Genomic DNA, 17,936 nt, shown 5'->3' with positions numbered 1-17,936 from the left:
GAAGTGACAGGAGGTGAAGGAAGACAGCCAACGCCCTGAACTGATGGGAAGTGGCAGGAGATGAAGAGAAGGAGCCAAAGACAGCCCGAAAGCATGGTCACAGTCTGAGGTCAGTGGAAACAGAGAAGGGACGAGGAGAGACATTTCAGGAACAGAGCAGGGAATACCTTGAATTTACTGCGATCACAAAGAAATCATTATTCATCCATTCATATTACACTTTGTTTAGTGTCACCACAGACTGTGTATAAAGATGGATGACATGACAGCTCCTAGAAAGTGAGGCCAAAGCATCTTGATTACCCCCTGGTGGCTGGCTGCAGTATAGATCATAAACGTCGCCTCCTTAATGTTAGGAGTCAAAATACATGTCAAATTAATGTCTCTGTCATTTTATATAGTTATCACATTGACGTATGTAACTGCTTTTTCCAATGTGTTGTGATTTTAATTGATGCTATAGAAACAGTGAAACGTCATGATTGACAGCTGACACTGACTTGTGATTGGTGTTCATCTTCAGGATATTTTGGCTTCATTTGTGGATAGTGGGAGGAAGTGGAGACGCATCATCAATCTTTATATGCAGTCTCTGAATATCACACAGTAAAAAACTGTTTGGGGCCTGATCATCAAACTCATTTTATCTGGATAGATGCTGTAATGTTTTTCACAGTGATTAATGGAATATGTCGGTTTCAGGGAACTTATCTTACAAAGACTGGTAACAAGGGGAAAGCGTTTTGCCTCTTCTTACTGTTTATTCAGTGTTGTTGTAAACGCTGTTATCTTAATGAGTCAAATTTATCAATACAGATAATTGTCAATACAGATAATGGCTAAAACCACAGAAATCTAAGACCTGAGCTGCATAAACACAACTTATCCTTAATATTTTAAAACAAAAACAATAAGTTAGGTTCCTATCTTGGAGTAGAACATACTGTCCTCAATAACAAACCTCTATCCACTCCTAATGCAGAGCATGTTTGTGACTGTCTTTTCCCACATCGCATGTTGTTTGGGGAAAGATGCTCCTCTCAACAAGAAACTAATACTTATGTGGTGGTTTGTCTTCTGCTTGAAAAGGATGTTGAAGATAAGCCACTAACTGCGCACTAACCTGACTGAGCTTTTTATGGGAACGTCTGACATATCACTAGGCTTGCATCTTTTCCTACCACAGTCCTATAGATTGAAGGCTTCCAAGTTATTTTACTCGTATGGTGATTATCACCGGCTTTGTTCTCCTGAGGATGAACGAACCCAGCTCAGAGCGGAAACAATACCACACACCATTACACAACCGCAATGGCTGAAACGCAGCTATAAGGATTCCCTTTGTGTTGACCACACATATGGTGACACACACACACTCAGACTCAATCTTGATTCAGCCTTTACGTCACTGGAATAAATGGGTCTTATGGCTGATTTCTATTTATAATGTATCTGTGTGGTTATATTGCATTTGGGGGATGTGTCTTTGCACGTGTGTGTGTGTTCGTTTGCATGTGCGTGGTCTACAGCTGATACACACTGGGAAACACTTATTCCATCAGGTCATTAAGCAGGAATTTCCCAGGATGCATCAGCCCAAGGGTACAGTCAGTGATAGCCTGCTGGCAGCTGTCAGAGCTGTGTGTGTGTAAGAGAGAGAGATGATGACAAGGGACTACGCTGGGGCTGTCTCCTTCTTGTTGTTTCTAAATAGGAGCAACAGGATCTTGGTCTTGATGTGTGTCCCTCTTTCGGAGAAATCCGAATGGCATCCTGTTGGGGTTTGTCAACCGGATGACACAGAGACAGCTCATAACCTGCTCATCAAGGTTATCTGATGATGGACGAGTAGCTCAGGACCTCACATTTCTTGATATTCCCTCCCCAGAGCGAGCTGCCAAAGCATATTCAGCACCAGTGATGGGGTTCAGGGAAAATGGCATGTTTATAAATAACATTCTCTTGATGTTTGGGTTTATAAAACCATAAAAATGACACGGTGCGCTCTGCGCACCTACGTCACGAGCAGAGGGCTTTGATCGCTACATGAGCATGAGGATGAGTCATTCCATTCACTTAGATTTCCTTTCCTCTTTTACACGTGCTCATTTTCCTCGTCAGATTGCCTCAGAGTTGGGATTTTCTGGTGGCTTCACTTTGGATGGGCCTGAGCACAATTTTAGGTCATCATCACAGCAAAGTGCTGCGTTCTAACCATGTTTAATCCGACATGTTGTAAATAAATAGGTAGAATCCCAGATGAGGAGCAGCACATAAAGATCAGATTTTGTGCGTATGCTAATGTTAAGTGTCCTGCAGAAATACTCAAACCATACTGCTTTTCCATTCCTGGCCAAATGAATTAAAGTGACACAAGATGTTAAAATAGACAAAGTTTGACTCCTGAAACAGATGCTCTGGGCTACAATTAGATGTTTTTTTCTCTCTCTCACACACACACGTAGAGGCTATTTGCCCCTGTCTGCTGTAATGTAAATGAATTAGTGGCCCTCTTGTAGAGAAGTGGTTTATTCTGCTGCCATCTTCGCCAACCAGGCACTGTACATGTAGCACTTGCCATCTGTAATTAGGGACTTAGTGGTGTTTCAATCTCTTCATACTTCATTTTTATGAATTAGTCATGGGCAGTTTTGCAGACCCTTGTGTGGGAAATGTAACCTGTTATTCTGGGAAATGAGCGAGGGAAAGACTGAGCTGTTATACAATTTGATTTCTTAATGAAGCTCAGAGCGTAAAAACTGTTCTCCCGTTTTATAGGGCCGACTCCAGAAGGAGCATAAAGAAGTGCATAAAGTCTTTTACAGCATGTGTTTTTACTAAACGTTTCTTTTCTGAAAACTGATACAACAACACAAGAAATATTTCTGCAAAAATATACCCCCCGATCTCTAAGGAATCTGTGATTAAATAGGTTACAACAAAGTGCCGGACGAGAATATTGATATTGAATCGTTTTGTGATAACATGCAGGAATATATTAGAAACTTAAAATAGCATATAAAAAAGTATCTGGCTGATGATTGTAAACTACAGGAATGCTAATTCTGGACACACACATCTAAATACACATCGAAGCTGTTAATCCACATGTCAGATTTTCACACAAATCTTCAGCTAGTTTACGTGATTTCTGCTAAAACGTGGACACAGTCTTTGTCAGGAGCATTTTATTTCCCAGCACTCATCTCCTATATGCTTCTCTTGACTTGGTTCTTCTCTTCGGTCAGTGGATCTCCCTGGAGAACACACAAGACAACAAGTAAATATAAATAATGCATCGAGCATGTGGTTAATTTGCATATAGAAGAATAAATATTATAAAATGACGCACCAGGACAGAGAAAGCCCCAGAACGTTCCGTCTTCCCCTTCTTCGGTGGGTCGGTCATCACCTGTCTCCTTGCTCTGACCACCTGGAAGGGAAAGAGCCATCCACAGCAATGTGAAGGACATTTTTACGAAACTGTGGATATCAACGTATTTCAGCATTATGACACATTACATTTCCATTGTCAAACAAAAAATACATTGCCTATTATCAAACATTAATTTAAACCAACAGATTACATTGGCGAGTACACCAAACGGATCCAATAAAACCAACTGAGATGGCCTTTTAACTCAAACACATCCAGCATCTTTGCGCCAGCTGTTCCTTCTGCTCGAGGGTTGCCATGGAGACTTTACCTGTAAGGGGTTGGATTTCTTGTCATTGCTGAGGAGTGAGAAAGAGCCGACGCGGGATATACGCTTCTTTTTCTTATTTGAACCTTGAACCAAGTGTCGTCTGGACCTGTCAGCCTAAGAAACCATGAAATAGGGATTAATAGAAACTATACACACATTTTAATACACAAAATTGAATTTGGAAAACACACACACCTCTTGCGACAGCTGTAAACCAGTTTCCCCCACAGCCACTAGAGTGTTGCATGATTATAATAAATGTTCTTCTCTGATGTCATGATTAAATCTACGATTTAAACTTCTCTGGATCTTGGTGAACAGCAGCCACTGCTTTAAACTGATCCTCCCCCCCATAGCGTTGGGCTTTTGCTCTCTCTGACTCCTGTGTGACTAACACCAGTGGTTTACCTGGATGAGAGAGTTCGGGAAGCCTTTGACAGAGATGGCCCCGGGCAGGCTGGAGTGACTCAGGTGGGTGGGACCCCTGCGTTCCAAGTGCCTCTTACGTCTGAACAAAACCTGCAGGGATGACACAGTCACAACCACATCCACAACCACAGAGGGAAACAACAAGTCGTCAACTGCACGTCTGCTCTGTGCGATGAAGTCTGTGGTGGATGAATTGAGCAAACACGTCATTTTCTGTTTCCTCTCTCCCATCCTCCTCACGATCATTCTCCCTCGTTTTATTGGTAAACTCCGTCATTAAGGGGAGGAAACTGCAAAAATTAGTATAGCCAGCGTAGCCCCTCCACAACCTGCATTTCTCATTGATCCCCACATAAACGGAGCGCTGCTATTGATCCGCTCGTTTCCCTCATAAATGGACTGTCACTTTGAGAAACAACAGGTTTCAGTTCGCCAATTAGGACTCTGCGGCACATTTATAACAATACAGGCCCTCGACTCCATCAGTGATGTAATACCCCCCCCCCCCTTACCCAAGTTATAAAAGTGTGGAAATAAAACTCTGAAAAATCATTTTCCAGTATAATAACTTCCTCCTCATGTTCTTTTTCCATTCTGTTGTAAACAACATTAGCTACAACATATTTGCCTCTGAATCATTTGCGATGTGATGTTCTTACAGTGATTGTATTGTATTGTAGTTTTCAGTGTCGAGGGATTGAATGTGTTAGAAGTGCAATAATAAAGTGCTGTTGTTTGCTGCCGGGCCTCATACATTGCTAGTGTGTACAATGGATTGACTTGTGTTTCTTACAGCTTTTTCACAATCTCATCATATCACCAGTGGTAACATAGTAACGTAATTATTTTGTTTTTTTCCCCTACCCACACCACTTAAAGGAAGGGTTGGTCAATTGTTTCTTAAGCACTTTTTTACCTTATTTATTGAAACTCTCTTGATGTTGAACTGACTATCCATGCATGGATAGTCATCAATAAATAAAGTCATCTGAAAAAGTGAAAAAAGCCGGTGTCTGTAGCTCTTGCAGGACTGTAACAAAGACGACCAATAATTTCATGAATGATTCATGAATGAAGTGATTGACTAGCGTACCTGTCTGTCACTAACCGACCTGCCTACCAGCAGAGATGATAGCCAGAAGTTAGAGAGCAAGTCTTCAAGCTGTTGTCACGCAGAGTGCTTTTATGGGTTTTTGGGGGTGTAACTTTGTTGAGAGGGCTAATGGGAGGGGGTGGGATGTACTGGTCGCATGTTTTCAAAGTCTGGCCTGCTCTTGCTAGCTTTTCCAGGATTACCAACCCTAGCTTTAATATCCTAGGTTATTTAATTTCCAACACCAGTGTTTCCTTCTCGCAGAGGAGTTTAAGGATTCAGACTGGAGCAATAACCTTGTGATGGATTAAATGGAGTAGTGGAACATACCAGTCCTTCAGATGAGGGTAGTGCCCTCTGCTGCTTCTCATCACCATACTGAGAAGAGGGAGTGAAAGAGAAGAGGGTCAAAGAGTCAGTAGTTTGTATATTTGTACTTTTCACGCTGGGTTATGAGAAAAGGAAAAAAATCTGACCGCCTCCTTCTTTCAGTTTTATGTTGTGAAAACATTCCACTGACAAACAAGACATATTGACATGCTTAACAAAATGTCACACACACACACAAACAGCCAAAGACCCCGGTCACCAAGCACTGCATGTTTTCCGAGGGAGGATTACAGAGGTGCGATCCCTTGGGTCTTGACAACCTCGTAAAAATCAAGATGTATGTTTTGTATGCGTGCGGGCGTGGTCGGGATATCCATCAAAACCAACCACGGTCCATTTGGTTTTCGTTTTGGTTGATGGCAACCCCCATAAATTTTCTAATTTAATGTGTTCCGTGCTATTACAAACACAAGTGACCTTGGCAGAAAAGGCAAACCCAAGAGAATCCAGCCTCTTTGAGATGCTGCCTCCTGGTATTAGTTAGTTATCGCCACATTCGAAACTTATAATTGTGCGCGCTGTAATTAGATTAGAAATAACTGCCACAGTAAAGCACTGCTAAAGGCATGTGTGGCACAAACTCCCTCAGATGGAACAGAAGTCCCAACTCAAGCTCTTTTAGTTTGTGGGTGAAAATCCTCCTCTCTCCCACACTGCAGCTGTTGAATCCGTTGTCCGGCTGAGGGTGATTACTTTGGACAGAACATGAGGACTGTCCGCAGAAAGACGCTAACCACAAGTTTAAAGTATAACAGCTGGTAGCCACATGAAAAGCCAAAAAAAGTGGGGAGTTGAAGGATTTTGTTCCACGGAAGGGTATATTTTTGGTGCTGAAGCATTATGTCTGTAAAAACCATTACAATAAGACTTTGTTTCTGTTTCAAATAAATTATACAGTATGTCTCCCCAGGTCAGGGTTAGACCGGACACGTCTCCTGCCGCCCTGGCGCACACTTGACCACTATTATCGTCACAACAGAAGTCAGACTGAATTCCAGTGGCGTTACTGGCTTCCTCTGACCCGAGCTAGTGTATAAACACTGACCGCACTGTGTCTGAGCAAAAAACGGACTAAATCAATACGTGAACTGAAAGTTAAACTTCAACTGAAAGAAACGTTGACAGATTTTGGAACGTTTTTTTAAATTTAGAGTCCCAAAGGGTTTCTGTGATTAAATCTACATTGAACTCTTGAAAAATAAGAAGATAAGTGTGAGACAGAGGAGATGTAGATTGTAGTTATAAAACAGACTGAAGAAAATTCTCAACTATATTGTTCTTTCAGTGTAATTGAAACAAATTTAAACATACAATTTCCTTAAAATTTCAATCAAACTAATCTAGAATGAGAGATGAAGCACATTTCATAGCTAGATCACATTACATAAGGTTCTGTTTAGCATTCCAACAAGAAAATCTTGATAACTCAGATTCTTTTCGCTAACTTTTAATTTAAGTGCTAGTTATAATATAGTTTGGGTCAAGTAAACAGCATTTAAATAGACTCAGGCAGGCTGCACTTACCCCTGCAGTGTCACGACAGATGACGACTGATACATAATGAACACCCTTGTCCTTCCCTAACTATCACATCCATTAGAGGTGTGGTCTCTTACCTGTTCGTCTGCGGTCTGTCCGCCGAGACAAGACTCTCCCTGAGTCGCCCCTGAGCAGTCGAGAGCGTGTGACAGCAGGCTCGCCTGCAGACAGAGCACGCACAGCCAGATAGTAAACCCCATGATCCAGACGAGAGTGAGACTGTTCCCAGCCCCTGTCAGCTCCCTGCTTTATACTCTCGGCTCTGCTAATGGGGAACAGATGCAGGGGAACGGGGAGGCCATGCCAGCTTCACGCAGACAAACAGCCCACCGCAAGCCCTCTACTCCGCGCCAGCCAGTGGCCTGCGGTCCTGCAGAAACATGTCAGACATCTTGAGGCCCCCCCCCCCCCCCCCCCCCCACCCGAGCCCACTGCCCCAACCCAAAGAGGAGTATTCAAGCCATTTTCCACTTATGCCTGCACTGTAGCTCCTGCCAAACGGTGTGTGTGTGTGTGGGTGTGTGTGTGTGTGTGTGTGTGTGTGTGTGTGTGTGTGTGTGTGTGTGTGTGTGTGTGTGTGTGTGTGTGTGTTGTGTGCATTTAAGACAGAGTGAGGAGAGAAGGGGAAACGTGTTGTCAAACCTCCGTACATAACAAATGAAAAATTGGTGGTTTGGTTCTCATAATGACTTGAAGAAATGCGGCATTATGCGGTGAATTTGTCTCCTGGCTCAGTGTTGATGAATCTATTTCCTTGTGCTTTCAAAATGTTTATGTAGAGTGATTATTTATACAGTTCTGCAGCGATCCAAACACTTCAGTTACTTACAGTAATTACTCCTCAGTGGAATATACAGCAGCTATCAAGACTGTCAATTCATCGTTCAGACAGAAGACTACTGTTTATTCAACTCTGGATAAGGAGATAAAAATACAATTGTCAGATGTGGATAAAAATCACAAGAGTATTGTGGTTTAGGGAGACAAGCCATGATCCTTCGGGGATTAAATGTTTGTTTTTTCATTCACTTTATTTTTTAAATGTATCGTATGTTTTACATTATCTGGGACACATGTTGAGGGGGGTTAGTGTACCTCTGTGCGGAGTTTATATGGGCTTTAAAATGTGGTAAGCCATAAAGAATGCATCTCCTGATACGGCAAGTTGTACATGAATAGGCACCCTGTCTCAAGGTGTATTACAGGATGGAAAAAATGAGTGGGAGTGAGAGGGAGGAGAAGCAAGTCTAATATCTTCAAGCCTGCAGGCTCCTGGTCACAGAGGAATCGTCTACCACTAAGACTGGAAACATGCACCGCTGTGAAGAATTGTGGAAATAAGTGGGTTTCATTTCCGGCCCACATACCAGTTTCCTATCCTCTAGCATATCAGTGAGCGGTGGCGTCGTCTATCTCAACAAACCTGAAAAAAGGTTGTAAAAAAACATCAGTGCAAGTCTGTGTCAATTCCCTGTGAGTCACATTTTGAATGGGGATAATGAAACATGGTTATGCATCTTCATCCTCATTCTTACACCCCCTTTTTCTTTTTTGTCTGACATCAAGAACTGTTGTTGCAAACGTGTCCCCGGAGGTTTGGCGAGACCACTGGGTAGACAGCCGCAGCACGATGATGTGAATTGATGTAGGGGCAGTTTAGTCGGGAGACAAGAGGAGGGAAGAGTGAAAAACGATCTTAAAACAGCGAGCCCTGCTCCAATTGGCAGCCAATCCAAAATGGACTCAAGTGTACATGCGGACAAACATGTCAGCCATTTCACCAGACGGACCAGGCCATTCATTTCAGTGTCATTCCTCCTGAGTCTGTGCTTCGGTTTCGGAAAACAGCAACACGGCTTCTTGTAAGACGTGTTGAAATCACGTTACCAAGGTTACAAGCTTACATTAACCTCACAAACCACAATGTGGTTGTGTAAAGAGACGGTAATCTCAGCGGGGCAGAGTTATTTCATCCTCAAATCCCTGTTATTCACTCCACACTTTCAAGTTTAAAGTAACTTTTCAAGGCATCTCGCGGAGTTAACTGTGTAAAATTGCTATGCAGAGCCCTCACCGTGCAGTGCTCGCCCTCGCCTGCGTCCCTGTGGGAAGTGTCGTTCATCAGCCGCTCGACTTTCAGCTCCTGTCAATGTGTCTGAGGATGATGCTGTACAGCCAGTGTGGAAAAATATTCACTTTTTTTCCCCCCACTGAACACGTCTGCTCTGACCAGAAATGACAGGTAATCTGTAACACGTAAATACTTGTGGGAATAAGTTTGTGTGCGAGTGAGGGTAAAACAGCATGAGAGAAAACAGGAAATGTGTTTTAGGAGACAACATCTGGATCAGGAGACGTGACTCATAGTGTAATGGATGTTTTGGATTATGCAAGTGAAACATCAGCTCTCTTAATGCTCTATTTGTTTGAGTCGGTTCACCCAAAATACAGGAAAACAAAGATTTTTGACTTGACTCCAGTGGGATCGGACCGTGCCAAATCGGATAGGTTTGGTTTAACTTGCCCAGGTTTTGAGATGATCCCTCCCTGAAAATAACCCTGATGCAGTGGAGGTAAATGGAATTTTTGTTGGCGGTGTGATGCAGTTACAAAGTTTAACAGGAAAGTGTCTTTCCAAAAGCATGTGCCTCTTACTATTTATAATCCCACAGACATTTTTTTTTACTATTTCTCTGGCAGTAAGTTGTCCTGATGACAGCTGTTGATGTATTGACTAGGGTTGCACTAAAATAGTAGTTTTGTTGAAGTTGTTGAAGTGTTTAAAGATGGTTCTGTGAAATACACTTTCGTGTGTAAGACGTAGTTAGCTTAGCATAAAGATTAGAAGCCATGAAAATAGTTATCTTAAAAATATGCCCACTGACACCTCTGAACAAACATAACATGTTAATTAGTGAGTGAGTTGCTGTTCAAGCTAATTTTGTAACAGGGGGACTTTAAGTTAGCTGTAATAACAACACAAAAATGCACATTATTGTTGCTAGCTAGCTAACAGCTAACATAAATGAGTGTTAAAGGTGCTTTTAGGGAAAAGCTTTATCCAACAGACTTTACGTTAGCTATAAGCTAAGCTAGCTAGCAACAACACAAATCGCATTATTATTGGTAGCTAGCTTAATGTAAGTGAGCTTCAGAAGAAGTACTGTTGGGGGGAATTTTGTAACCGAGGGACTTTACGTTAGCAACAACACAAAATAATTATAATGTGTGTTTTGATGTTGTCGCTAACAAGCTCTGCAGTGTTTTACAGGGCAATGAATAAGTAAATAATAAATAAAGTAGGGAATGTCAGGTCATGTACATAATAACCTCTAAAGAGAGACTGAAACTCAACCCCCCCCCCCCCCTGTTCAACTGGACAGACCTATGTCTGATTGCAAATCAATATTCTTCGACAATATTGTCCTCAGCTTTCTCCATGCGGCTGCTCTGGTAACAGCTTTGTGAAAGGTGCGAAGGGGAGAAAATCAGCGAGGCTTTCAGTCCCCTCATGTGGAAACAACGGAGGAAGCCGAGGACGAGGCTGAGGAAAAACAGCCTGGCTGTGCTGCAATTTGTGTGTTAGTCACTGAACAAAGAGGGATTATTGTCTGGCCTCCTTGGCTTCACTTTCTGTTTATGTGTCCTTGGCTGTTTGAGCATTAGCATGCTCGCACTGAACACTGCTCATTAGGCTTGAAGTGAAACTTAAATACAACACCACTTACCAGCACAACGTGTCTTTAATCTTACATCTGTACCCCTTCTGCCACCCCCTCGTTCCTCCGCTGTATTTCACGGTATAAAGCGGCACTCAGCAATGACGGCTCTCATCTTCCCATGCCAGACAGATGAAATTCTGCTTTATTCTACGTCGACGAATTACCATCAGTTTAGACATCAAAGCTCCCCGGAAGATAAAACATCCAATCTGTAGATAATCAATTACATCATATGTCAGTGTAGCTGGGGGCTCAGTGACATCGCAAATGAATCAACACTCACAGACATGCTTATGAAATAGTGGGAAAGTCTATATTACTCCATAAAGGCAAGAAAATGAAGAAATTAGCACATTGCTGTAATCGTGTTGTTCTGCTGTCCCTGTTCGCATTATGGTTTGTCGCATTTAAGCTATATTTTTACGATGAAAGATAGTTTTTTAAAAGGTTTTTAAATGGTAACATACACATGGTTGTTCCGTATATGGATGCCATATTTCATTTTGGGGATGTGCAGTTTGGTTTTATAGTCACAAGGTTTGTAATGGTTGCCAGAGCGATCCACCCAAAAACATTTTACAAGTGTAAACAGCAGCTATTTGCACGATGCACCAAAAATAGCTTTTCAAAACCACGGCACTCCTTCATAATTATGTTCTAATGGCACTCCCTCATTGGCATAACTTCATACACACACTCACACTCACTTGCGCAAATATAACATGATGTGAAAATCTATTCTCAATCATTAAATATCTTTTACTAATATATTTGATTCTTGTTCTTGCCTGAAGAAGAGTGTCTCGGGCTGACTTGGCACCACTGCATTGGGTCTAATAGATTTTTCTTGCAGGTGAGGCCATGAAAAGCCATAAGCTGAATAGATTTCACTTAGTGTGTCAGCTCAGCTCACTCAGAGCGCGGACGGATCAGCATTTCTTTGAGCTCTTACAGCATCAACTCTTTCGATTGCTCTGCCTGACAATCTCTTTTTCTGACCGCTGCTGTGCACCTGTAAAATTTGAGCCAGAATGAGTAATGTCCTTTTTGAATTGATTATTTCTTCGGTGCTGACATGATTGAAAATGTAATGTTAAAATGAAGTAAGAGAGGGAAAAATACACAAATGCCTTCCATAGTGTATCACTGCACCAGGAGTGGTTTAAAAGTTGATGAATCATGTAAATGAGACTATGAAGAGGAAAAGGTGGTTGTGGAGTATATGTTAGCATATTCCTACTTGATCTATTGTGTTAGAGTGTGGAAATATGGATTACATATTCAATGTGTATTACAATTTCCTATGTACATGTTAGGGTCTTTTATAAGGTCTGAAGATATACCCATCATACTGCAAATAGTTAAGTGATATTGTGTAGTGTCTAATTAAATCAAATTTGTCCAGTCATTATCACCACACCACCACTCAGCCAGAATACTAAACACGAAATCATGAAAGAGTGTCACAAGTAGTGCAGGTCATGCCCTCTCACTATCTCTCACTTGTATCCCATCCTCGCTCTGCTCAGGTTACCATGGCAGCAAGGAGTTGGATTCAAACAATGCCACAGAGGGCTGACGGCTTTGACGATAGAGGAGAGCCGGCCACATCTGCAGCCGGGAGAGACAAGGTGAGGACAAGCTCAGTCTCACGGCGATGATGTTTGTCGGTTTTCTCAGGCTGCAGCCACACAAGCATCATCCCACACATGTCACAATCAGAGCACAGTAATCATACAAATAGGGATTTATACGTTGTTCACAGGGAGATGAAGGAAATTCCCCCTTTGTCTTTGTCAACATGTGGAATGAATTAAAGCTGAAATGTTATGATTTGACAGCAGGGAGCCCACATCAGCCCATTTTTGAAAATAAAAACTGATGAGGTGGCTTTTTGTCCCATAAATCTCTTGGTCTTGATAACCAGGGACCAAACCAACGGCCTCCCTAGAGTAGTGAAGCAATAGACCTTTAATATGAGAAAATCATTGCAAATGTTTTTTCTGCATACGTGTTTCCATGTTGCCACGATAAATTATTGCCTACATAATGATTGGTGCATATTTTACAACTCAGTGTCAAAATGTCATGGTATTATAAAGACATCTTCACATATCTGGCAATGAAACTAACAAAACACACAACTAACTGCTATTTAACAACAGAACAGTAATGAAGTTAAATGTTTAGGGACAGCAAAACATAAACATATCATTAAATAATAATTTCATTTTGTTGAACAGTTGATGATTTATAGCATGATTTTAGCCAGCAGCGCTAGCAATAATTTGGAGTCTTGTTTGTGGTCACCTATTGTGGTCACCCTCTTCCTCTGCTTGCAAGTCCATTGCTCACTTTTAGCTCTGTTTTTGGTCTCTACCACCATCTCCTGAGAATAGATATCTGGCTGTGATTGGCTAAATACTTCATTTTGTTTACCAGCCTGCTGGTAAACAGTGGGTTTATTAGAGTAATGAGAGTGCTCACAAAACCAAAACAGTAGAGTTGTGCGTCATAAAACCCCAAAAAGCTAGAAGACATTCAAATCCTCTTGAGAGTAAGCCTGGTTGGTCAGGTGATAATTCTCTGTGGATTCGTCATTACGATTGACTCTTTTTTCCATTTCACAAAATACTGATTGCATTTTGCAGCATTTAAACAATGTTTTGAACTTGCAAATGGATTTGTGGAAATAAGTGGTTGTGTATCTTTGAACTAGATGATGGAGGGTGAAACAAATAACAAGCTGTTTTAATTAAATTATTTACGTTGCTTTAGCCATTTATGGGTGCTTCCTCGCTGGAGGTATGACCAAAACAAGAGGTGATGCTTACATCTCCGACCCGAAATATATAAACAGAGCTGAGTGTATTGCATCAAAAACACGTCTGATGTAAACAGCTGTGGCTAAACTTGGCCGGGGAAAAACTGCTGGCAAGCGAAGCGGGAAGTGGAGTGGCTGGCAAATTTACTCTCACTCATCCACATTTCTGAAAGCAGAGGGGGTTAGCAGGCTCTGTGCACTGTGTGACTAATATGGTCTGCAAGGAGATTGACCAGACTGTCAATATGCTGTGGTTTCTAAACACTGGAAGGGAGAAGAATTAGTCAGGGGCTGCTAGAGGCTCCGAGGAACATCTTAAAGTATGAGTGTTAATCTAAAACGCTTTGCGCAATACGTTAAAAACACCCCCAGATGGGAACCGGCCCAAAAATATAGAACAACATTCATACTCTGTGGAGATTTAAAGCCAAAGGCCAGTGTTTCCCACATGACTGAAGATGTCAACTCTCCAAACGCTGCAATGTTGTTGTGGTGCAATTTTCTTCATGTTCTAATGAAATTAGTCTCGATCGATATCTGCTCTGAGGGTATATTTGCAGCAAATCAGCAAACTGCCTCCTTCTATCTTTGCCTGCCTGCACCCCCACACTTACAGCCACTGCTGCAGCTGTGAATAGTGAATCCAGGAGATAAAGTATTTATTTTTTTTCTCAGATGCTGATTTAACTAATGACTCAACCCGAGAACAATTAGCGCTTGTTTATGAGCAGTAACAGGGGAAATGGCTTCAGGACATTCACATCCACTCTGGGGATTTCTGAAAATCAAATGTAAAAATGTCAAATCCATCTAGATATTTATGGAATGTAAAAAATATGAAATGTGAAAATACGCTTCATTGTTCCCTCCGTCTCTAAAAACTTATAAACATTTATCCTTGCTCGTCCCTAACAGCACAATGCATGGAGTGACTCACTGTGTTTGTTTGGTATTTGTGATTCTTTGTTTCCACTTATGGGCAATTAGTCATGCTGAGTAGGCAGAGGCTTCACCTCCACCTCGTCAATGACAAACACAAGACAATGTATGTTTAAATGGAACAAGCTGAGCCACAGCAGACGGAACAAGCCAACATTCGCGGAGGAAGACTCACATGTTGCTCATCTCAGCTTTAGGAAATAGACAGCAGGGGGCTTACCACGCATTATTGTGGGATTAAAAGCAGGAACTTTAATCCAAAATCAATACTCTGACCCACAGGTCTGTGGTATCTCAGGCCTTTAATACTTTGATACATAAATAAATAACAACAAATCATGCATTTTAGTAATTATATTCAAATGAATGATTTAAGCTAGTTCAACATCTGACTAACTCTGTTGGAAATGTATCTATTTTTCACTTGAATGTTTTCTGAAAATACAGTGCATGTACTTGAATTAGGCCCAGTCAGCCTCGAACAGCTGCCCCCTCTTGAAATCAGAGCAAAGAGAAAAGTCAACAGGAGAAGATATTACCACTGTTACCGCTGTGGTCAGAGAGGCGGGCCCATGTATGTAGGTCAATAAAGATCATGGATCACTGAGGAGAGTGACTGAGTGTTTCTCTTATGTTAAGTGCACCTGCTGCCTTCTTGATCACAGACGATATGTCACTTTATCTCCATAGCATGAATAGGCACTGAAACATTTTCTCCCTAATGGTAGGATTAAAAAAAGAAAGGAACTATGCTGTTAAACATGATCAAACCTTACAATTAATCGAAAGAACTCACTTGTCTCTTCTGTAACTTCATCATTTCGCAAAACATCTCACACATCACTCACCCAAACCCTGTCTCCTAATTCTGCAGGTTCCAGGTCTGACACTACTGAACTTTGTATTATTATTATTATTATTATTATTATTATTATTATTACCGGTGCTTGAATATATCGGTTAAACATCTGTTCCTCTCTTTCTTCTCTCTCCTCTTTCCCCCATTTTTCTCCTCTCACCCCAACCAGTCGAGGCAGATGGCCGCCCCACAGTGAGTCTGGTTCTGTTTGAGGTTTCCTTCTGTTAAAGGCAGTTTTCTTTTTTTAATTGGAACTGTTAATATAATTGTGATATAATTTAGTAAGGTCTCAACCTTACTTAAGTGCCTTGAGATAATGTATGTTGTGATTTGGCTCAATACAAATAAAATTAAACTGGACCGAAAGAAGAAATCTACTGTAGAAAACGCACATATTCACATACCATTGTGAAATCTTGCAACTTACACAACAGTTTTAACATGCTGCTGCTTTTCTATATATATTTATATTCTTCTCACAGGCTGTGTTTATAAATTGAGAATCGTGACTTCAGTTGAAATACATATTAACATGTGCAGAAATTTGTATAGTGCCTCTTAATTCACCACATTTTGGACACAAACCTCCTTGTTACTGTGTAGCACCATCCACAACAAGAACCACCAAATGGCAGGTTATATTTTGGAGGCCCCCTGGTGGCTGAGGTTTGCTATTTCTTTGTCCAGTGAGTACACACTTGACAGATTGTTGTCTTCTGCCTGTAGGAAGTTAAAGTAACATTGTAAAAAATATATCCCTTTCCATAAACGTCACAGGTACAAATTTTTACTATTTGTATACCATGAATAAACTGGCGCTGGCTGCTAACGTACACTTAGGATTCATTGTCCATTTTTATGTTTTCTTGAAGGCTGACATTTGGTTGAAGGACAGGATCATATAGTGTGCAGTGAAGCCCGCTGAGAGAAGGAACCTGAAATGCCAACATGGAGACTGAGGAGCAGTAATCTTTCTCCAAACACACACAAATACTGAATGTCACAGCAGATTCAATATCCACACACACTACCACACACACATGTGAAGCACAAGACCACCGTAGCTCCAGCATGTGACGCGGATAGAAGGAGCAGAAATCTCCTGCTCTCCTTAGTCACTCTAAATATTCCAATTTAGCAATCATAACTCCCCCGGCAGGCTTTGAGGATTTGATTTGAGGATTTTTATTCACCTCAGAGCCGCAGATGCAGGGTCACACTGCAAGTGACTCAGCAGCAGAGTATAAAGCATAAACAGCAGAATTACTGGAACATGGAGCTTATAATGAGCTTTACTCCAACATATATGTGACCAGCAGTTGTTTTAAGGTTGTAGAAATGTGCTTGTGACCAGAGGATTGCTGATGTGAAACTCTGGAATGACCCTGAGCAACCGACCCAGTTGTGCTGGGACTGAACCAGGACTGCACAGACCCAACAACAAATGTCTTTCCTTAGCGTTTCTGTCATGCAGCTTCTCGGCCGTCCCCTTACTCTGGATTAGCTCACCTGAGTTCAGCTGATTAAAATCTGTGTCTAAACTATCACCTTTGAATTTCCCTGCATTCCCTTGTTGTAGCTATATTTGAAAAAAATGCAAATTTCCTCAACCCAAAGCTTACAACTGCAATTTAACAAGCCAGACTTGCGTTATGAAAACCTCGGAGCAATGAGCGCTGAACCATAATATGTACACTCATTATAAAGTGCACCACTGAACATCCAATATGCAGTCACATTAGCTCAAGTTAAAGATTTAACTAATCCTGGCCAGTGACCTTTTTTTGCAATAATTGCCCCGACCATGTTTTTATACACTCGGCTCATTCTAGCTCCTACTGTATATATATTTGTATATATGGCCTTTCTGCATTGACTTCTATTTCCCAGTGGTTACATGGGTTTTCTCTGGGTCCTCTGGCCTCCTCCCACAGTCCAAAGACATGCAGATTGGTGTGAGGTTAATTGGAGACTCTTAACTGAGCGTAGGTTTGAATGTGAGAGTGAGTGCAACCCTTAAAAAGGAAAGGCGGCATGAATAGTTTAGAGAAGTGACGAGCATGGACAGGAATCCTGATCATTCCGTACTGCTTTTAACAGTTAATGTTTATGAAAATAGTGTGTATCAGTGTGTCTGAGCCTCTGTCAGGCCTGAGATGATGACAGAGAGGGAACCACAGACATATTTGACGCATATTAATATTTGAATGAAAAGGGCTTCATCGTTTATCTTTATTATTATTAATAACGGAAATAATAACTTTACACTACATCTGTGTGAATGCACTTAATATCTGTGCGCTCTCTGGGCTTATCTGCAACACATTCAGTGTTGGTAAAACTGTGATGTAAATCAAATACCAAAGATTACAGAGAGACTTGCCACTGCAGCAGCACTGTGACCCATTCTGTACAAACTGCATGTAGATAAAGG

At 41.5% G+C, this 17,936-nt stretch overlaps 1 protein-coding gene across 1 annotated transcript; it reads right to left on the bottom strand.

The window, feature by feature from the left end:
* Window positions 1–2,817: 2,817 nt before the first annotated feature.
* Window positions 2,818–7,568, bottom strand: si:dkey-12l12.1. Its single transcript, XM_034572871.1, has 6 exons — window positions 7,236–7,568; window positions 5,560–5,607; window positions 4,116–4,226; window positions 3,708–3,821; window positions 3,353–3,433; window positions 2,818–3,257 (listed from the first exon to the last, which is right to left on the bottom strand). Exons 1-6 carry the CDS (start codon window positions 7,356–7,358, stop codon window positions 3,210–3,212), a joined length of 525 nt encoding a protein of 174 aa, XP_034428762.1. The 5' UTR covers window positions 7,359–7,568; the 3' UTR covers window positions 2,818–3,209.
* Window positions 7,569–17,936: the final 10,368 nt, after the last annotated feature.

Source organism: Hippoglossus hippoglossus, chromosome 20, assembly GCF_009819705.1.
Source record: "Hippoglossus hippoglossus isolate fHipHip1 chromosome 20, fHipHip1.pri, whole genome shotgun sequence".
Taxonomy (NCBI): Eukaryota; Metazoa; Chordata; class Actinopteri; order Pleuronectiformes; family Pleuronectidae; genus Hippoglossus; species Hippoglossus hippoglossus.
Note: the sequence above shows the minus strand (reverse complement) of the source record. Positions and strands in the feature narration are given on the sequence as shown.

What these genes read in the sequence shown, in the direction of transcription:
- si:dkey-12l12.1 (XM_034572871.1), bottom strand. Translation starts at nt 7,358, where the DNA reads ATGGGGTTTACTATCTGGCTGTGCGTGCTCTGTCTGCAGGCGAGCCTG. An exon ending in TACCCTCATCTGAAGGACTG is followed by an intron (nt 4,227 to 5,559) that starts GTATGTTCCACT and finishes TCATCCCTGCAG; the next exon opens with GTTTTGTTCAGACGTAAGAG. An exon ending in TCCCGAACTCTCTCATCCAG is followed by an intron (nt 3,822 to 4,115) that starts GTAAACCACTGG and finishes ATGGTTTCTTAG; the next exon opens with GCTGACAGGTCCAGACGACA.